Raw genomic sequence first — 22,830 nt, forward strand, 5'->3', positions numbered from 1 at the left:
TGTTATGGATGTGGAGAAAGAGGTCATGTGAAGACTGACTGTCCTAAAAATAAGAAAAGTGAAGAAAAGAAAGAAAGAAAGTTTCCAAAGAAGAAGAAAGCTTACATAGCTTGGGAAGAGAATGCTTCTAGTTCTTCAAGCTCAAGCGAATCAGATGAAGAAGCAAATTTGTGCTTAATGGCAGACCTAGAAGATGCAGGAAGCCAAGTAAGTGATTCTAGCTTAGAGTCAAGTAATGAGTTTGACTTACAAAAGGCATTTCTTGATTTGTTAAATGAATCTGAAAAACTTGATGTTGCTCATAAAAAGCTAAAGAAAGAGCATAATGAATTGAAATTGAGATATGAAAAAGTTCTAGATGACGAAGTTGTTTTAAGAAACAAAGTTAGTAATTTGGAAACTAAATTATCTGAATCTGATACTATTGTACATCCTATTGAATGTCTATCATGTAAAAGTCATTTATTTGATATTGACATTCTTGAGCACTTACTTGCAAAGGCAACTAAGTCTAAATCATATGCCAAAACAAACTTTGAGAAAAGCAATGCAAGAAGTGGAAACACACATCTACACAAAAAATCTAAAGTGATAAGAACCCGTAGAGTTTGGGTAGAAAAAGGGACTTTTGTGAAAAATAACGTGTATAAGGCTTGTTGTTTTTACTGCATGAAACTTGGTCACACCTCAAACAAATGCAGCATCAAACATTTTGGTGTTCCAAATGGTAAATATGCATGGGTTAAAACTGTAAAATGATGTATGTTGGCATAAACTAACCCCAAGGACCCATAATAAGATTGGGGACCTAAAGTCTTGCTCAAATTTGTTTTGTAGGAACTTATTAAGTCAAAGAAGTCACTGTGGTATCTTGACAGTGGTTGTTCAAGACACATGACCGGTGACAAGAAAAAGTTTATTTCTTTTGAGAAGAAAAAGCAAGGCTTTGTGACTTATGGAGATAACAACAAAGGTAGAATCATTGGAAATGGAGACATTGGAGGAGGAAACACATTGACTATAAAGGATGTATTATGTGTTGAAGGTCTCAAACATAATCTCCTAAGCATAAGTCAATTATGTGACAAGGGTCTCAAGGTAACTTTTGAACGTGATAGATGCACCGTATATTTTAAAGATTCTACTGAAATTGCTTTGCAAGGTGTTAGGCATAATAACATTTACTTGATTGATATTGAAAATGCATCTAGTCATAATATAACATGTTTAGTTGCTAAAGAGGAAAACCCTTGGCTATGGCATAAAAGAGCTGCACATATACATATGCAACATTTGAATAAATTGATTTCAAAAAATCTTGTGATTGGTTTGCCAAATTTAAAATTTGAGAAAAATAAACTTTGCTCTGCATGTCAAAAGGGAAAGCAAACCAAATCCTCATTCTCATCTAAAACTATGATTTCAACATCAAAACCTTTAGAACTTCTGCATATGGACTTGTTTGGTCCATCTAGAATTAAAAGTTTTGGTGGAAACTACTATGCTCTTGTGATTGTTGATGATTACACTAGATTTACTTGGACATTCTTCTTAACCCTTAAAAATGAAGCTTTTAAAGCATTCAAATCGTTTGCAAAACGTGTTCAAAATGAAAAGGAATTGAAAATCAAAACCTTGAGAAGTGATCACGGTGGTGAGTTTGAAAATGAATCTTTTGAAAAGTTTTGTGAAAAACATGGAATTGCTCATAATTTCTCTGCTCCAAGAACTCCCCAACAAAATGGTGTTGTTGAAAGGAAAAATAGGTCATTAGAAGAACTAGCTAGGACTCTTTTAAATGAATCAAATGTGCCAAAATACTTTTGGGCTGATGCAGTTAGTACTGCTTGTTACGTGTTGAACAGAATGCTAATTAGGCCTATTCTTAAGCTAACTCCCTATGAACTGTTTAACGGTAGAAAACCAAATGTATCTCACTTGAAAATCTTTGGATGTAAATGTTTTGTTTTGAATAATGGTAAAGATAATTTAGGCAAATTTGATGCTAAATCCGATGAGGCAATCTTCTTAGGATATTCTTTAACTAGCAAAGCATATAGGGTGTTTAATAGAAGAACCTTGACAATTGAAGAATCAATGCATGTTGTCTTTGATGAAATTGTGGACCTTGAGGTGAACCCTCTTGAGTCAAATAAATCAATTGCAGGTGATGAGGATTATTTGAGGGAAGCTCTTGAAGAGATGTATCTAAATGAAAACTATCCACCAGAAACTCAAAATGAACATCAAGTAGTTGATCCTAAAAGCTATCAACAACCAAGAGGACTTTCTCTGGACAACATCATCGGAGATATATTAAAAGGGGTAACTCCTAGACACAATCTTAATAATTTCTGCTTAACAGTAGCTTTTGTGTCTCAGGTAGAACCTAAGAACATAAAGGAAGCTCTTCAAGATGATAAATGGTGTGTTGCTATGCAAGAAGAACTTAATCAATTTGAAAGGAATGATGTTTGGCAACTCATTCCTAGACAAGATGATTTTCAAGTCATTGGAACAAAGTGGGTGTTTAGAAACAAGCTTGATGAAGATGGAAACATCACAAAGAACAAAGCCAGGTTAGTTGCAAAGGGCTACTGTCAAGAGGAAGGTATCGACTATGATGAAACTTACGCTCCAGTAGCCAGGTTAGAAGCAATTAGATTATTACTTGCTTATGCCTCTTTGATGAAGTTTAAATTGTACCAAATGGATGTGAAAAGCGCATTTTTGAATGGTTTTATTAAAGAAGAGGTATATGTTAGTCAACCTCCTGGTTTTGAGGATTTTAAACATCCTAATCATGTTTATAAGTTAAAAAAGGCCTTGTATGGTCTTAAACAAGCACCTAGATCTTGGTATGAAAGACTTAGTACCTTCTTGATTGAAAATGATTTCTCTAGAGGAAAGGTTGATTCCACCCTATTTATTAAGAAAGTAGGAAAACATATCTTGATTGTTCAAGTATACGTAGATGACATTATTTTTGGGTCTACAAATAATTCATTATGTGAAGGATTTGCACAAATAATGCAAGGTGAATTTGAGATGTCTATGATGGGTGAGCTTACCTTCTTCTTAGGGCTGCAAATAAAGCAAATAGATGGGGGGACTTTTGTCTCTCAAACTAAATATTGTAGAGAAGTACTTAAGAAGTTTGGTATGGATACTTGTAGAGAAGCCAACACACCTATGGCAACGTCTTGCTATTTAGATAAGGATAAATCTGGTGAAGGGGTAAATGAAACCATGTTTAGAGGAATGATAGGATCCTTACTGTATCTAACTGCTAGTAGACCAGACATTATGCAAAGTGTATGTATGTGTGCTAGGTACCAAGCTAATCCTAAAGAATCTCATCTAATTGCTGTCAAAAGGATTTTGAAATACCTTAAAGGAACCACTTCTTTTGGACTCTGGTATCCATCTGATGCTTCACTTAGTTTAATAGGTTATTCTGATGCAGACTATGGTGGCTGTAAAATTGATAGGAAAAGTACTAGTGGCACTTGTCATTTTCTGGGTTGTTCTTTAGTGTCTTGGCATTCAAAGAAACAGGCTTGTGTAGCTTTATCTACTACTGAAGCTGAATACATTGCTGCTGGCAATTGTTGTGCCCAAATCTTATGGATGAAACAGCAACTGGAGGATTTTGATATCTTCCTTGATCACATTCCTTTGAAATGTGATAATACTAGTGCTATCAACCTAACTAAGAACCCCATAATGCACTCAAGAACTAAGCACATTGAAATTAGACATCATTTCTTGAGAGATCACATTCAAAAGGGAGATTGCCAAATTGAATACATTGACACGATACATCAATTAGCTGATATCTTTACTAAAGCCCTGCCTAAAGATAGATTCTATGAGCTTAGAAGAGAGTTAGGGGTATTAGACATGTCTTAGACTCCACATTTATGGTTCTTTGCAAATTTTTGTAAGATCAGCGTTCATAATCGATTATCATCAGGTCATAATCGATTATTACAAACCTGGGATACATCCTCTACACTAAGATAATCGATTATCTTACTCCATAATCGATTATGAATTTTCAAACTCATACCTGGAAAATCATGAGCAAATAATCGATTATCTTCATGCATAATCGATTATCGTACAATTTCTGGAAAGTGACCAACGAGCAGATAATCGATTATCACTTACGATAATCGATTATCACGCTACCAGTTTCAAAAATAAAGCCGTTGGAGACTCCATAACGGCTCAAAACGGTCATAAACGGCTAGTTCTTCCCTTCTTCTTATAAATAGGCCTCTATAATCGATTGTTAGCCATCTCTTTGCACCTAGAAACTACTGAAATCGAAATCTTGAGCTTCAAATCCCTCCAATTTTACTCACTCTCTCAAACTATCAATCCCTCAACCTTTCTCCATGGCAGATTCAAGGAGACATCGCCGCAGAGCTGTTGGAGCATCCTCTTCCTCTCAACCACGTCCGGCAACGATTGATGGATGGATTTCAGATCAAGAAAGACATGCGGACTATGTTTCTTCCTGGCAAGAGAGACGAATCATGGCAGTAAAGTATATTCGCCTTGATTTTTTCCGTTTCTATGGATTTCAATTTCCAGCGCTGTTTAATGATCAAGGACTCTCAAATCTGGTGGAGCAAAACGGTTGCATTTATCCCGATCTCATCAGAGTGTTCTACTTCAACTTGCGATATCGAGATGGGATTATTTCCACCAAAGTCAAGGGTGTCCCTATAATTTTAGATGATGATGTGTGGACCAACGTTGCCCAACTACCCATCTGGGATGATGCTGTTAAAGTTCATCTCGGACTCCAAGATTTCGATCGATTATCGACCTTCAAATCCTTCCTACGTCACCCTGAACAACAGACTAATCGAAGGCAATTGCTTGTTGGAGGTTTCAAGGTTGAAGCAAGGATGATTCACTACTTACTTGTCTGGATCCTATGTCCTAGAGCAACCAATCATGCTCAATGTTCTGAACAGGATCTACTTCTTCTGTATGGGATCCTGAATCACATCCACATCGATTGGCCTGCTCTCATTGCTGACACTATGGTAAAAGCTAAGAAATCCCATTCTTATCACCTTCCTTATGCTCTTCTTATTTCTAGAATCTTGGAGTACAAAGGGGTCAATATTGAAGGAGAACTTGTCCAAGCCACTCAAGTTGTTGGCTCGGAAATTGGCGATACTACCTTTCGTCAGATGGGATTCATTACTAGAGGCAGGGTCCTTATTCACAAAGATGATGATCATCCTGATGTAGATGAAGATGATGACATGGACACTCATATGGCTGACCCCGTAAGTGCTGCTGCTCCGTCTGATGCTGGACCATCCAACATACCCTCCTCTTCCTCAATTTCTATGGAAGAACATTTTGCAAGATTATCTAAACAATTGGAGGATATGAGTCTTGCACAAAAGACTCACTTTGAGGCGATTTATGATTGGCAACGATCTGTTGATGAGCACATGGTTGATCAATTTCTTGATCTTGATGTTCGCCTATCTAACATCGAGAATCATCTCAACATTCAACCTCCCGCGAGATCTCCTAGTCCTGAGTTTTAGATATAGGTTCTCTGTTAGACTGTTTTGTTGTTTACTTGCCATTTCATCTATGTTAAAATTCAGTCTGTTATGTGTCTTCTTATAATGTACTTTTCTTTTCATAAATAAAATGATCTCTTGATTATATGCATCCTTTGATTAATTGAGGGGGAGATCATATTTAGGGGGAGCCTTTACCATTCGATCTTTTTGCTTCTGATCAAAAAAGGGGGAGAAGAATAATACAAAGGGAAAAGTATAAATTATTACAGGTATTGCTAACCTTGTTGCTGTTTGTTAGCTTATATGTTTTGCAGGTAAGCCAAACTTGCTTTTAAAATTGAATTTTTGATCATCATCAAAAAGGGGGAGATTGTTACCAATAGGGAGTATTGGTAAATCTTGAAGAAATTTGTTTTGATGATGCTACAAGATGTTTAGTTGAAGAAGATATTAAAATTAGTTAAAAGCAATTTGTAGAAATTAAATGTAGTAGGAAATTCTTGTAAACCTTGTAAGCTTGCATTTTTATCTTCAATAATCGATTATAGAATAGCAATAATCGATTATCACAGAGTCATACAGGAATAATCGATTATCACTTCATATAATCGATTATCACTTTTTGAAAACCCTGTAACGGACTTGAATAATCGATTATCACTTACAATAATCGATTATTCATGGCAGTTGGGAGTTGACCTTTGGCATTCAGTGTACTTGGCTATATATTTTGTTTTGGTGAAATTAGAAAGACAACAGTTGAACAAAAAGCTTTTGAGAATACAGTGTGATCTGAGGAAGTTCCAAAAGCTTGTTCATTACATTGCCTGGTCTTGTGAAAAGGAGAAGCTCGCGCTTTGTGGGTCAAAGGTCGGAGCGGTTCTCTTCAAGTTGGCAAAGTTTCTGTTCTTCCGGTTCGTTCGTTCGAAGGAAGGTTTTATCTGTTTTCTGTTTCATTCACTCTATTGTAAACTTGTGAAACTATTTTTAGTGAAAACGTTAATCACTTTTTATAGTGATTAACAACTGGACGTAGATTCTTTTGAATCGAACCAGGATAAAAATTCTGTGTTGAATTTTCTTGCTCTCTATACTCTTTACTGTTTTATACACATCAACTGTTTGGAAACTTGTCTCTAAGTAAATTAAATTTATAAAACTGACCATCTTATTAAGAGTTTGACTAAACACGCTTTCCGCTTTATAAGTTATTCCGCTGCGCGACTCTATAACGGTACCGATTGTTCCAACAATATTAACGTCGAGTGGTGTATAGTTCGACGTCACTTCCAGTGTTTTTGTTTTTAAGTTTGGTTTGTTTTTGTTCATTTAACCAAACCTAAAATACAAAAATCAGTTTTCCAATTCATATATTCACAGAATTCATTAATTCACAGTTTAAAGAGTGCTATCATCAATTCATCAAGTCCAATTCAAAAGTAAAACTAAAAGACTAAAGCAAATGTTATCATCACAACAAAAAGAACCCAGTTTTCCAATTCTATTCACAAAATTTATCAATTCACAATTTAAACCATGCAATCATTAATTCATCCTTTCAAAACATAGTGTTAAAAATGAACACCAAAAAAGAAATAATACATTATAACGAAATAAAGGAACTAAATAGAAAAAAACCCACCAAAACAATGGTAAATGCTTTTGAAATTTATAAGTATTAACATTTTTTTCTGGTTTTCCACCATGACTTCATCGTTAACAAAGAAATGTCTTCATTTAGTGGAGGAATTGATGGAAAACCAATGAAAAAAGTTAACATGAATTTGATTACGGAAGTTATGTAGTGTAGGTTTTCAAAGGGTACTACTTGAAATGAAATCCAATTCTTTTAACTTATTTCTTTGGATTTATATTGCTCCTTCATGCATCACACAAACTTTTGTGACTTTGAAAGAGCTAAGAGGAAACCAAAGACACAATGTTAACAGAGGAACCACTTACGAAAAATTTTATAAGTGGAGGTTTAGATGATTTCAACGATCAGAAACTCTATTTAAAGAAAATGAACTTGTACGTTGATGTCGAATTTGGACACTATCCGACGTCCAATTTAAATGGGAAAAAGGCAGTTTGTTGATCATGATAAATGTTGTTGTTATAAACGAAAATATTCACGTCAAATTTAAACAGTATTCGACGTTATTTGTGCATGGGAAAGACCATTTGGTCAGTCTTGATGAATCTTGTTGTTTCAAACTAAGAGATTCACATCAATTTACAATGGGGTTCGTCGTTGATGACCTATCTATAAATACAATGCTTAATTGTTTCTCTGTCATTCAATTTACACGTTAAAACTATTTTGATGATTCATTTTTTAAGTTTTGCTCTAGATGTTTTTTACATTTAGATTTCAGAGCAAACAGATTCATTATGAAAAACAACTTGAGCAAACTTAAAACAAGAATCATCAAAATATTCCATTGCATAGTTTGATCATTTTTGAATGATTCATTTATTAAGTTTTCCCCTAGTTGGACAGTATTGGACATTACATAACAATGCGACGTTGAATTCTATAAGAATTCGACGTAAATATCTTTAAGGATTTATAAAAGAAATCCATTTTTATAGAACGTAGCTTCATAAATGAAAACAAAACCAAAACAATACGTAATAACATTAAACATAGCGAAAACAGAGTTCAAACATAAAAGGCCTTATAACCATATTACATTAATTTGAGAAAAAGATACTAAAATAAGACTCTTATTCGTAATCTGAGTCAGATGTCTCCATAGACTCATCTTCTTTTAAGTAGTCTTCATCATCAGATTCACTTGCTGAGGGACCATTGTTTTCCAAAGCTTCATCTACTTTCTAGTGAATCCCAATCACAAATTTTTCAACTTTTGAAATTCTTGTTGAAAGCCTTTGAAATTGATCCACAACAAATCTTTCAAACTCAGTGTGTGAAGTGATGGTAGAAGGATTTTCATCAACACTTTCATCCTTGAAAACCTAGCCATCTTATGTTTTCTTTAGACCAATAAAGCTCAATGCGGCTTTACTTATTTCATTCGACTTGGTGCACCTTACTTTGTTTTCACCAATAAGATCAACTTGATGATGCTTCAATACATTGCTGATAAAAACACCATAGGGCATATTATTATCATGAAGTCTTGCAATTTCAATCATGTGATTACTCATAGGAGCAACCCAGTTGGTTGGTATCCCGATTTTTATGGCATGAAGCAAAAATAAATCTTCAGTAGTTACACGATGACGTACAACTGTTCCAGGTAATATTACCTAAGCAGGTACAAAGACACACCTTTTTTCTTCCCTTTTCATTCCATCATGTAGGAACAACTTGTATACCTTTTGCCTTTTGTATTTCTCAAACAATCCTTATAAATCTTCTTCTTGTTGGTCCATTTGTTGAGATCATAATTTCTTTCATAAGACCTGTAGCCTTCTTCTTTGAGACCAGTAAAAGATAGCCACATTTCATCATTAATTTTAATATCAACATCTTTTACCTGAGAGCATATAACACCATTGACAACCTTCAGATTGACGTAGAAGACTTCTACCAGGTCAGGATAACAATCACCTATTGTTTCATCGAATTTTGCAAGACCCTAATGTGCAAGCCATTCTTGAAAGAGAAACCCTTCATTTCTTAATGATTACAGATTCAAGAACTTGTGAGAGACCACCTCCATGAGTTTTCTATAACAAGAAAATTTGTATCATGTTTCTTCATCACCGATCTACCCTTTTGGACTAGCATTTCTTACAACTTGTGCAGCCTTCTTTCCACACTGTGAAGATGAAGAAACCATTTGAGAAAAAAGATTTTACAAAGAGTTAGGGTTTAAGAATATAGTTTCTGACGCAATGATACAGGAACAAATTTACAGCTTCTCTCTCTCTCTCTCTATATATATATATATATATATATATACACACACACACACACACACACACACACACTCAAATCTATTAAGGTCAAAAAGGCCCATTTGAAATCAAACTTTGCATGGGAAATCTAAATGATGTTATTTCAAACGAAGATATTCACGTCAATTTAGACCCTAGTTAACGTTATCTTTGCATGGGAAACAACATTTGGTTATTCTGGTATCCAAACGAAGATATTGACATTGAAGATTACCACTACTCGACGTCTACCTTATATGTTTGTTTGTCATGATAAATCCCATTTTCCTTTTTTCTTTTAAACAACCAATAGTATGTCGAATTCGATTGGGATTTGACGTATTATTTGTCCGTCAAAAGCCAAAGAGTTACTCCCTTTTAATTCTTTTATTCTTTTTTTCTTTTAAACCACCAATACTACATCGATTTCTTTTGGGGATCCGATGTAATATTTGTGAACTTGAAAGAGTTGATAAAAAAACAAAGAAAAAAATTAACAGATTGTTACGAGAAATTTTATGAATGAAAGTTGTAGCATTTTGAAAGGGTGCGGACTCCAAATGTATCAACCCTTTTCTTTGTGTTTCTATCATTCCTTCAAGCTTTTCAACATGACAAATAATCAAACCACAAAGAAATGACTCGTTTTTGTGACCTTGAAGGAGCTATTAGAAACACAGAAAAAAGTTAACACAGAAAAACCTTGAAGGAGTTGTTATGAGAAATTTCATAAATGGAGGTGTAAAGGTTATCCAACGCTCCGAAACTGTATTTATAGAAAATGGAGGTTTTATTGATTGGTTTAAAAGAAAAAATAAAAAAGAATAATTGCTGGCAAATAAAACGTCGAAGCCCCCAAAGGATTAGACATTTTGTGGTTGGTTTAAAAGAAAAAGAAAAATATAATAAAAAAGGATTAACCCTTTGGCTTCTGGCTGGTCAATAAAATGTGACGTTTACTTGGTTGATAAAAGAAAAAAAATTAATTGTTGGCTAGCATATAAAATGTCGAAGCCCCCCAAAGAATTCGACGTTTTGTGGTTGGTTTAAAAGAAAAAAGAAAAATATAATAAAAAAAGGATTGACTCTTTGGCTTTTGGCTAGTCAATAAAACGTCGAAGCCGTGATCAATGCGACATTTTCTTTGTTGATTTAAAAGAAAAAATAAAAAAATAACTGTTGGCTGGCATATAAAACGTCCAATTTATATTATGGTCGACATTAATTCATTTTAGACGTCGAGTTGGATTCCAAAACGACGTAGAGTGATTGAATTTATTTACAACAATTCCACCGGTCATTGTTAATGTTGGTTGTTCTGTTATGGGATGTTGAACGCGTGACATTATACACGATTTTTGTACTAGTGCTGATTACAACGTTCTCTAATATCATAACAAGCAAGTTAAACAACGAAGCATAAACGGTTGAGAATTGTCTTGTTAGTTACATGATTTTAGAAAGATTTCAAATTTGTTTTCAGTTTAAATTACTCAATGGATTTAGTGAATTATTTATTTCTTATTTTTCAGCTAAATCATTAGTATGATTACTAGAATCACAAGACATGATCTTTTAGTTAGTTATTTATGAATGTATTTAAATTAAGTTGCATTTAATAAGAAAACAACACTTCCAACCAATATATTCATCTGTTTTTATTCTCTAAACCAACAATTGGTATTTAGAGCCCTTGACTCTCAAGGGACCAATAGAATGGAAGGAGAGTCAACTTCGTTTCCAATAGCACTTCCGATGTTTAATGGGGAAGACTATGATATGTGGGCTGTAAAAATGCAATCTTATCTAGAGGGACTACTAGATTTATGGGAAGCTATGGAAGATGATTACTCTGTTCAGCCGCTGCCAGAGAATCCTACCATGGCCCAAATCAAAAGTCATAAGGAACGAAAAACAAAGAAGGCAAAGGCAAAGACGTCATTAATTGTTGGTGTTACAACATTGATCTTCACTAGAATTATAACTCTTAAATCACCCAAAAAAAATTGAAATTTTCTGAAGGAAGAATATGAAGGAGATGACAAAGTAAGAAGCATGCAAGTGTTGAACCTAAGGAGGGAATTTGAGTTGCAAAAGATCAAAGAGTCAGAGACAATCAAGGAGTATTCAAAAAGTTATTGGGCATTTCCAACAAAATAAAGTTGTTGGGTAGCAGTTTTGCGGACTCCAGAATTGTCGAGAAAATCGTTGTGACAAGGCCAGAAAGGTAAGAAGCGTCTATTACCTCATTGGAGAACACAAAATCTATCTAATATTACTTTGGCATAGGTGTTACACGCTTTGTAAGCCTAAGAACAACGAAGGCTAATGAGAGAAGATCGTGTGGTTGAAGGTGTATTCCCTATCAAGTATCGGGATATTGGAACCAATAAAAAGAAAGTTTCAAAAGGTTCCAACTAGCAAGCAGTCAAAATGGTGTATTTAATAAAAAACAAGGTAAGGGTGGGTAAAAAGACAAATTATTCACCTTGTCAACATTGTGGAAAAATAGGTCATCACCATTTCACTGCTGGAAAAGACAGGATGCAAAGTGTAGTAAATGCAATTGGATTGGTAATGAAACTGTAATTTGCAAAGCAAATGTCCAACAAGCTTAAGGTGTTGCACAAAACGCGCAAGAAAATGAAGACCAACTCTTTGCTTGATCGAAACCAATTTAGGGCATTCCATTCAAAGGAGTACCAACTTAAGCTAAGGCTAAGAAATGGAAGATGGAGAAGGACTTTTACAAGCTCTTTCTTGATTTTCTTTCTCTAAGTCTTAGAAGGATTCTTTTTAGTACATATATGGTTGTTTTGTAGGGTCTAATAAAGCTTGGAGATCATGGTTGAGCCACCCAAGAAGCATGGGAAGCCAAGGGAAGCAAAGGAGCTAAAAAAGGGAGAAAAAGAAGTCACTTTCGGATTGGAGATTTTTGCTTTCGGATTAGAAATGCAAAGGAAAATAACTTTCGGATTACAGAGATGCCCAGCCAAAAGCCTGCCTGGCCCAGCCACTGCGTATTAGACTTTTAAATTTCACATGTTTTCCTTGTGTGCTTGGAGTGGGAAGCGTGTCCCAGCTAACTTGGCGCCCAAGCTCAACTTGTATTTGATTTTTGGAGGGAAATTAGGCCAGAACTAAGGCCCCTCTTCACCTATAAATAAGAGGGCCTCTCCTTTGTAATTCTTTACTTTTGAGCTTTAGTGAAATGCTGCAGAATTTAATTCCAGCCCTATATACTCTTGAGTCACTCTTTCTCTTCACTTTCTCTACCATTTCCTCTAGCTTCCTTCCATAGTAGGAAGGCTTTCTGAGTTGTAAGGTCTCCACACACACTCCTTCCATTAAAAACACACAAAAACATCACTCATATTCATTCATTCCGCTGCACCATCATTGCTTATTGTTTGGAGTTGCTACTTGTGAGTTCCGACCCTAGGCATGCTTGCATCATTGATGCTACATGTTTCTCTAGCAGTAGTTCAAATGAATCTTGGTTGATTGATAACAACTGCACAAACCAATGACCTGTGACAAAGAATCATTCAAGTATTTGGACATGACTGAAGTCAAATGGGGCAGAATTTGAAACAATGAACAAATTCTAGTAAAAGGCAAGGGATCAATAGCTATAACAACTCACATAGGTACAAAAACCCTCTCTGATGTCTTATATGTACCTAAAATTAACCAAAACTTTCTTAGTGTCAAACAGTTAATAGAAAAAAGGTTCAAAGTTATCTTTGAAGATAAAGTCTACACAATTAAAGATCCAACAGGCCTTGAAATGTTTAAAGTCAAGATGAAGAACAAGAATTTCTCATTTAATCCAATGAAGGAGGAGCAAATTGCATTTCCAATAACAACAAGCTCAGTTAATGTTTGGCAAAAAGGGTTGGGTCATTTCCATAATTTAGGAATGAACTACATGCTAAAAAATCAATTAGTTCATGGAGTTCCTTCCTTGATAGAGAAACCGACTGAATGTGAGGCTTATAGATTCGAGAAGCAAACAAGGAAACTACTTCCTAAAAGTAGTTGGAAGGCTAGTAAAATATTATAGGTAGTTCACACTAATGTTGTTGGACCACAAAGAATTCCATCAATTAAAAGAAGTCTTCATTATATTATTTTTATTGATGACCTAACAAGAATGCGTTGGATTTTCTTTCTTAAATACAAAATAGAAGTAGTCGTAGTGTTCTAGAAATTCAAAGCATTTGTTAAAAATTAAAGCAATTGCTATATTCAGATCTTGAGGTCAAACAATGGAAAAGAGTATATAGCAAATCATTTTCAACAATTTTGTGATGACGTTGGGATTGAGTATCAATTAACAGCTCCTTGCACTCCTCAACAAAATGAAGTGAGTGAAAGGAAAAATAGAGCAATCATGGAGCATGCTTCATCAAAAGGAATTACCAAAGCAGTTTTGGGCCAAAGTTGCAAATATAGTCATGTTCATACAAAATAGGCTTCCGACACGAGTCTTGCAAAATCAAACTCCTTTTCAAGCTTGGTTTGGTTTTAAAACTATTTTGGACTTTCCTAAAATATTTGGTTTCTTGTGTTATTCACATATAACACAAGTTAAACATGATAAGCTTGATAAAAGGGCTAAAGTAGGAATATTTATTGGCCCCACAATTTCTAAAGCTTATAGGATTTTTCAACCTCAAACTGGAAAAATTCTAATGAGTAGAGATGTGTACTTCATGGAAGATGAAAACTGATGTTAGAGTGATTTAAAGAAAAATCGAAACACTGAATTGGAGGTTGAAGACACTAGAGATGATCCGAGGAACAAGATTACTTTCTAATATCTATAAAAAAAACAATCTGTAATATAGATATTTGTGAACCAGCCAATTTTGAAGAAGCTACGGAGGAAAAATGGTTAGCAACAATGCAAGAGGAGTTGTCTATGATTATTGCGAAAAATCTAGTAACTGGACTGAGAAAAATCTAGGAACTAGTTCCGAAACCTTATGACAAAAATGTCATTAGGATGAGATGTTTAGAACAAAATTCAACCCTGATGGTTCCATAAACAAGCACAAAGCAAGGCTTGATTGAAGTGAAATTGTATAAGATAACACCGGAGATCTTATTGATACTGAAATTGTATTTTGAGAATTGTAAGAATGGGAATACTTTATTTCAAAAATATGACTATTCTAATAAAAAATATATATTTATTTGAGGCCCTTTTTGTTTAAAAAAAGATAAACTTGCTGAGCATCGCAGTATAGCAAATGATTCCTACAAGGTTAACATCCTTTGTTATTTCTATAGTATGCATTATGTCAAACCAGCACAAAAAAACAGAAAAAATAAATAAATACAAAGGAATAGAAAGACTAAACCAAAACCAACTCAATAAAATAAATAACACCTTCAGAAAATTTAGAATACTCTCCCGCCACTGATTACAACGTTCTCTAATACCATAGCAAACAAGTTCAACAACGAAGCATAAGAAACATGTAACATCATATTAGGATATTTGTGAGGCTTAGAATCAATGGCAGACATTTTATAAGGACAATATACTCTTTACCGTTAATTTCTTTCATATTCCCTTTTAATTCATTTCTTATCTCTTAATGAGTTTATGATAGCTGTTAAAGCTACACAGTAGCGTTAATTATAAAAAAGGCCTGCTGTTCAACCTGTGTTTAGATGTAAGTGCATATGTAATTGACACTTGAAATTGTGCCTTACGTCAAAACTGGATCCTCTCACTTTACTTTTTTCATATGATAGGGTCGTGTAAAAAAAGATATTGAGACACCAAAAAAAATTGACACCATAGTTTGAATGGTACAACTGTTTGCTGTGTCGCTGAGGAAAATATGCTGAGTACTAGCTAGTTGATTCAGTCCTATTTCCTAAAAATCACTACAAATGGACCTCCATAGGATATTCCTCAACCAGCTTCATTTCATTACAAAGACATGAAATATCAGGCACTATCCCTCCATCATGATACCTGTATATTCCATCTCCCATTAGATCATTCAACAATGCATCTGGTTCTCTGGCACCTCCATGCTGTAAGAACTTTGTTCTTAAAGCAAATCCTGTAGTTGATGAAAGTGGATCCTCCTCGCACAGTTTTTTCCATATGGTTGCAGCAAAACACTTAGCATACAAATAGCTATAATAACCTGCCAATAAATATATTAAGTATCGACCGAAACTTCAAAATGTCAATAAATGAAGAGATTCAAGTTGAAGGCAAACACTTTTTGGTGGCATCCATTGGATAAATGTAACTTCTACCATCATGAGTATCAGGTTATTTAAAAATATAACATTGGATAATTATTCAAAATATACGAAGTGCAACAATAAAAACAATTCACCCAAAGGAAATCAGGCACCTGCTAATTCAAAACTAACGAGTTCTGTCATTCTCACACGACTGTTTATTGAGATTTTAGTATGCTAAACATCACTAATACAAGGAATTTTAAGAAAATTAAGACTTTGGACACACCTGCACCATAATTAAGCAGATGACTGAATCGGGTCTCCCAATGCGTGCCTTCCACATGTCCATAATTGGTGTGCTCTCTTTTTAGTTCGGCGACAACAGAACTAATGTCACCATGAGGGAGTGGCTGCTCTCCAAAAAGTGTCTGGTCAACAAGAGCATAGAAGATCTGACAAAATAAGGCAATTAAAGTGTTAAAACAATGTAAACTATTTGTTGTAATTAGAGAAAATATCATAAGAGGAATTAGATATATAATCTTTTATTTTATTTTGTTTTTCTAGTTTTCCTATTTCCTTTTTTAAGAGAATTAGATTATTACAAATACGGATATGAGAATGTATTTTTCATGATTGAGAATAATAAATCAGTCTTATTTTCAACTTGGTGTAAGAGCTCCCAATCTTGGGGCTCCATTCCGCTTCAACGCTGCTGTCCGACCACTGCCGCTGCCGCCGTCGCCGATTGGGGTCGTTGATAGGGAAGAAAGGTGCCCCCAACACCGGCAATCACAATGCCGAAAATCGCTCCGTGAGAGGAGCCATCTCGCGCCGCCACAGACAGGGTCGCCGACACCTCCTGAGTCTGTTCCTGGGGTCGGTGATCACTCGTTTGGCCTATATTTGAGCAGATCTGAGTTTGAAGGTTTTGCTCCTCTTCTCGGTGTGACCCACACGCTGTCGTCGTCTTGGAAAAGGTCATCGGAGACTCCTAGTTTCGTTCTACGGGATGTCTGAAGTAAAAATGATTCCTTTGGGAGTACCTAATGACCTACCAAATATAGGAGGTACTGATCGGTTGGATGGTCAAATTTTGATCACATAGATGGAGGAGAAATTATATGTTTCATTCTTCTGCAAAAGAAATATGGGATGATTTACAGAGTATTTTTTCTTTAAAAAAGGATCTTACTGCTTACTATGACATTGCGAACAGGATATTTAATACAAAACAGGGCTCCCTTTTCGTATCAGATATCACGGAATCTTGAGTGGTCTTTGGATAGAATTCGATCAGAACCAAACAATAAAGATGTGTAAAGCAGATGTCGCCACTCTTGCTGAATTCATTGAAAGGGGAAGAATCTTTAAATTTCTCCAGGGCCTCAATCATGAGTACGACCCAATCTGGGTTCAGATTTTTGGAAGAGAAAAATTACCATCCCTGTCAAAAGTTTTTTTTATGGTAAGAGGAGAAGAAACTCAGAGAACTGTCATGCTAAATGAAGGGATCTCCAACACAGGATCTGCCATGACAACTGGAAAGGAAGTCCAGAAGGGAACAAATGCTGGGGGAAAGACGTTTGAAAAAGGTACTCGTGAGGACTATTGTTCATACTGTAAAAGATCTGGACATACCAAGGAAACATGCTTCAAACTCTATGGAAGAAAGAATGTTCTCAAGCGCATGGGAAACAACAAAGGGTCTACTCAAAGATGGGTAATCATACCACCTTAGAATAGGAAGCCACCAATCAATTTAGTATTTCTCAGGCTAATCCACCACCACCACCACCATCACCAGATCTTGATATGAAGGAGAAACTCGAGCGCTTGGAAGCAATGGTTGAATCAATGAGTAAACCCTCTGGATCATGTACTCTATCCATAAAAGGTAAGATTTTTCTCAATACTGTTGGTCAAGTGTCTCAAGGTATTTGGATCCTTTATTCGGGTGCAACTGATCATATGACACCTTTTAGTGGGTCTTTCGACTCATATGGTAAAAGCAATAAAGCACAACTTATTACAATTGTGAATGGTCAGGATATACCTATATGCGGCTCTGGGAATATAATTTTGGACTCATCTATTATATTGAAGGATGTTTTACATGTTCCTCAATTAGCTAATAGTTTTATCTCTGTGAAAAAACTCAAAAAGGATTTAAATTGTTCAGTAACATTTTTTTCAACTTATTGTGTTTTTTAGGACCTTGTCACGGGGAAGACGATTTTAACTACTAAGGAGCAAAGTGGGTTGTATTTTTTAGAGTTTGATGACCAAAGCAACACATAAATTATGAGTCAACAAGCTACATGTGAGACGTGGGCAAATTCCCAAATATGGCTACATCATCAAAGGCTTGGGCATCATTCATTTAGTCTTATCAAGTCTTTGTTTCCCCATTTGTTTACAAAGTTTGTTGAGTCTTTTAGTTGTGATATTTGTCAATTGTCAAAACACCATCGTGCATCTTATCCTATTAGTAATAAAAAGAGTATTTCTCCATTTGATTTAATTCACTCTGATATTTGGAGTCCTATCATAGATTCTATTTTCGGAGCCAAATGGTTTGTTACCTTTATTTATGATTGTACCCATGTCACATGGACATACCTTATGAAAAATAAATCTAAAGTTTTTCAAATTTTTGTTAATTTTTTCCGTCTTGTCCAAAATCAATTTGGAAAAAATATCAAAAGAATTAGGTCTGATAATGGTTCTGAATATGTGAATCATGAATTTCTCTATTTTTTTCTCATAATGGTATTGTTCATGAACTAACTTGTGTTAACACCCCTCAACAAAATAGGGTTGCTGAAAGAAAGAATCGTCATCTTCTTGAAGTAACTAGAGCTCTTCTTTTTCAAATGTTTGTTCCAAAAAATTACTAGGGAGAAATTGTGTTAATTGTCACATATCTCATCAACAAGTTACCCACTCGTATCTTAAATGGCATTAGTCCTATAGAGTCTCTATTGTCTTTTGTTCATTCTTCTTCCCTAATAACGAGTCTACCTAGTCGAGTCTTTGGATGTGTTCTTTTTGTTCACTCTCATCATCCTAACCGTGGTAAATTAGATCCCAAAGCTCTTAAATTTGTCTTTATTGGGTATCCTTCTAATAAAAAAGGGTACAAATATTATCATCCTCAGAGTCGTCGCGTCTTTATCACCATGGATGTCACCTTTAATGAAACACAATCCTTTTATGTCAATCCACCACTTCAGGGGTAGAAAGCACTTGAAGTGGATGAACTCTCCTTGTCATTACCATGTTTGTCTTTGTAGGATGCCCAAGACCTGAGCAATGAAGCTACCATAGTCCACAGTGAGGAAGAAGACGGAATTTTTGGGAACAAATATGAAAGAAGAAAACAACCCACTTTGACTATCGAGCAAGAAAAATTAACTAATTCGGAGGTAAGGATCCCTGAAGATATCAATGAGGAGGAGGTAAGTATTACTAAGGATTTATCCATTGCATTGAGAAAGGGAAAAAGATCATGTGCTAAATATCCTAGTTCTCAGTATGTTTGCATTAACAATCTCTCTGATAAGCACCAAAGTTTTATTGTTGCCATTGATGCCATAAAAATTCCTACCTCAATCCAGGAGGCCATGAAAATTGAACATTGGAATCAAGCCATGAAAGAAGAGATGAATGCATTAGAAAGAAATTCAACTTGGGAGATTGTTGATAAGCCAAGAGTCAAGAAGGTAGTAGGGTGTAGATGGATATTCATAGTGAAACATAAGGTAGATGGGACAATAGAATGATATAAAGCTAGATTAGTGGCAAAAGGATATACCCAAACATATGAGATTGACTATGAGGAGACATTTGCCCCAGTGGCAAAGATGAATATAGTTTGAGTTATTCTCTCTTTGGCTGGCCATTTTGGATGGGACTTACACTAGCTAGATGTGAAGAATGCCTTTCTTCATGGAAATCTAGATGAGAAAGTCTACATGGAGATTCCCCCAGGTTTTGAAGTGAAAAATGAAAGAAACAAGGTATGCCTCCTATAGAGAGCATTGTATGGTCTTAAGCAATTCCCTAAAGCATGGTTTGGAAGATTTACAAAAGCAACAGTTTCCTAGGGATACAGACAAAGCCAAGGAGATCATACTCTATTCATAAAGCACTCTTCTACAGGTAAACTCATTCTATTACTTGTCTATGGGGATGATATGATTATTGCAGGAGATGATGAAAAAGAAAAATTAGCATTAAAAGATAAATTGACAGCTCAGTTTGAAATGAAAGACTTAGAAAAACTCAAATATTTTCTTGGAATAGAGGTTGCCTACTCCAAGAACGGAATTTTTATCTTCCAAAGGAAATATGTACTTGATCTCCTCAAAGAAACAGGAAAGTTGGGATGTAGAACCTCAACAGTTCCTTTAGAACAGAATCACAGAATTGGAAGTGAAGAAAGTGCTCTTATAGAGAAGGTCCAATATCAGAGATTGGTAGGAAAATTGATTTATCTATCACACACAAGACCAGACATTGCTTATGCTGTGAGTGTAGTGAGCCAATTTGTGCATGATCCAAGAGAGAGACACATGCAAGTAGTTGACCAAATTCTCCAATACTTGAAGTCAAGTCCAGGAAAGGGGTTATTATTCAAAAGGGAAGTTGAAAAATAAGACTGATTTATTATTATCAATCATAAAAAATACATTTGGATACACTCTATTTGTAATAATCTACTTCTCCTAAAACAGAAAATAAGAAAACTAGGAAAGTAAAATAAAATAACAAATTATATATCTATTTCCTCTAATTAGAAAGATTCTAAAGATATTATCTCAAATTGCAATACTCCCCTCAAGCTGGATCATACAAGATTGTATGAACCAAGCTTGGAATAGTCAAACTCAATTGTAGAGAATGTCAATAAACCAAATTTGACAGCAATGGACAAAAGCGAACTAGCACAATGAAACTTCAACTTCAACAGCAATGGACGAGGGCGAACTAGCACCATGAAACTTCAACTTAGACAACAATGGACGAGGGTGAACTAGCACCATGAAACTTCAACTTGGACAACAATGGACGGAGAGATTTCCATAAAAAATGGATGATGACTTGCAGTAGCAAACAACAACAAACTAGAAGAACAGTTGAAGGGCCTCCAGTGGCGAACAACAACAAACTGCAGGGACTGGATTGCCGTCAATAGTGGCGAACAACAACAAAACTTCAAGAACATAATTTCCATGAGTAACATATGGGAGGCCTTCAAAGGCTGCAAACCTGTAGGGACTTAACCACCTTGAACAACAATGAACCTTTAGGGACTTAATTGCCCTAACAACATCGAACCTTTAGGGACTTAACTGCCCTAACAACAACAAACCTTCAAGAACTTCATTGTCCTAACCTTTAGGGACTTAACTGCCCTAACAACAACAAACCTTCAAGGACTTCATTGTCCTAACCTTTAGGGACTTAACTGCCTTAACAACAACAAACCTTCAAGGACTTCACTGTCCTAACCTTTAGGGACTTAACTGCCCTAATAACAACGAGCCTTCAAGGACTTTACTGTCCTGAACAGCAACAAACCTGCAGGAACTGAACTACCTTGCAACGGCTAACAACAACAAACCTTTAGGGACTTAACCACCCTATAGCGGCTGAAACTTTTCTTCCCCTCACGACTGAACATTTGCACGTCAATGACAGAACGTGAAGGTGGAAGAACTAGTGAGAAACGATCCGTACTTGGGGACAAATCTGAAACCCCTAACATCGAACGAGCCAAATCAGCGGGCGGTCTCATAGAACAACTCTCAGTGAGCTGTTACAACAAGGCATTAGAACAACTCTCAGTGAGCTGTTACAACAAGGCATTAGAACAACTCTCAGTGAGCTGTTACAACAAGGCATTGGCGGTGACAAGATCCTTTCACATGGCAGAAACCAAAACACCAAATATTGGGACTTATGATGGTATCAAAAGACCCAAAGAAGTGACGCACTAAACTTGAGCCCAAGAAGAAAGTCAGCAATCCAAGAAAGAGGTGATGCAATGGCGTCGAGAAAAGGGTGGAGACAGGTCAGTGGCTCACAAGTTGAATCAACGGAGCAACAAGGAAAGGAAGAGCGCTCGTTTGGTCCCAAGAAGATGCGTGCATGGATTCCAACTCCTCCAAGTTGGATTGGAGGTAGAACACCCGAAGATAAAAAGAAAGACTGTTCAAGGGTTGTAGAGAGATTGACAGTAGCTCGCAAAGCGGCGAGACTCCTGTATGTGGCAGCAGCGACTAACTGTAGCGGCATCAAAGCAGCAGAGACGACAGCAAGAAGCATCAATCAGTGTTGTACAAGAAAGGGGAGAAAAGGCAAGAACAACACAGCACGAGGCGAGAGAGCCTTTCACAATGGAGAAGAAAGAAGTGATGTAGTGGCGTCGAAAGGGGTCTCCCTGAAATGTGAGGCGAACAGTAGCTCCCAAAGCGGAAGTTGCGGAGAGAACACGAAGATGCTGTGAAGACAACGAAGATGGCAGCCATGGTTGCTATGGACGGTCAGAACAGAGATATGGAGGTCCGACGACACGACCGGAAGCGACGCGATGTGATTCCAACACAAGGACGGCGGCGCGTGATAAACACGCGTCCGAGATCTACCGGAGAGAGGAGGCACGTGACGGCGCATGCGGACGAGACAGAGACGTCGACCACCAGGGTTAGGTCGTGCTTAAAGAGACGATCCAGATCCGATGGTCACTGGTCGAAACTATGACGGTGGTCGGCGACGATCGGAACCGACGTGGTTGGTCGTCGCTTAAGGATGCGGTCCAGATCCGCTGGTCACCCGAAGAAAGTGCAACGGTGGCCGGCGGTGGACAGTGGCCAGCGGCATACGGAGCACGATGGTGGTCGATGGCAAAGAGCACGGTGCATGGCAGAATAAACAGTGAAGGCAGAGTGGCCTTTCATGGGTTCTTCGAAGAAGAGACTTTTAGTCTCATTGATTCAACTGGCAATCAATAAGAATGCCAAAAAGAGCCAAGATTGATTGGGCATCAACAAATCTAAAGCACCAGTTTCAGCTCAGAAAAGGAATGGGTTCGAATCCCATTCTGATCATACTCAAATAAACTATGTATTTG

The 22,830-nt window shown here is 36.3% G+C and overlaps 1 protein-coding gene across 6 annotated transcripts in view; it reads right to left on the reverse strand.

Annotated features, from left to right (window-relative positions):
• Nucleotides 1–15,261: 15,261 nt before the first annotated feature.
• LOC124839603 (mitochondrial intermediate peptidase, mitochondrial-like) overlaps nucleotides 15,262–22,830 on the reverse strand; it is a 32,771-nt gene continuing 25,202 nt past the window's right edge. For 5 of the 6 annotated variants that reach the window (XM_088110565.1, XM_088110564.1, XM_088110568.1 and 2 more), the window contains 2 exons: nucleotides 15,979–16,144; nucleotides 15,262–15,646 (listed from right to left, as the gene is read on the reverse strand). In XM_088110565.1, coding sequence (XP_087966691.1) covers nucleotides 15,378–15,646; nucleotides 15,979–16,144 — 435 coding nt within the window. In that variant the 3' untranslated portion in view covers nucleotides 15,262–15,377. Of the gene's footprint in view, nucleotides 15,647–15,978; nucleotides 16,145–22,830 lie in introns of those variants that run through there. The other variant, XM_088110566.1, reaches the window with a different exon arrangement.

The sequence above is a fragment of the Vigna umbellata genome, chromosome 3, assembly GCF_029865625.1.
Source record: "Vigna umbellata cultivar VRB3 chromosome 3, Vumbellata_1.0, whole genome shotgun sequence".
Classification (NCBI taxonomy): domain Eukaryota; kingdom Viridiplantae; phylum Streptophyta; class Magnoliopsida; order Fabales; family Fabaceae; genus Vigna; species Vigna umbellata.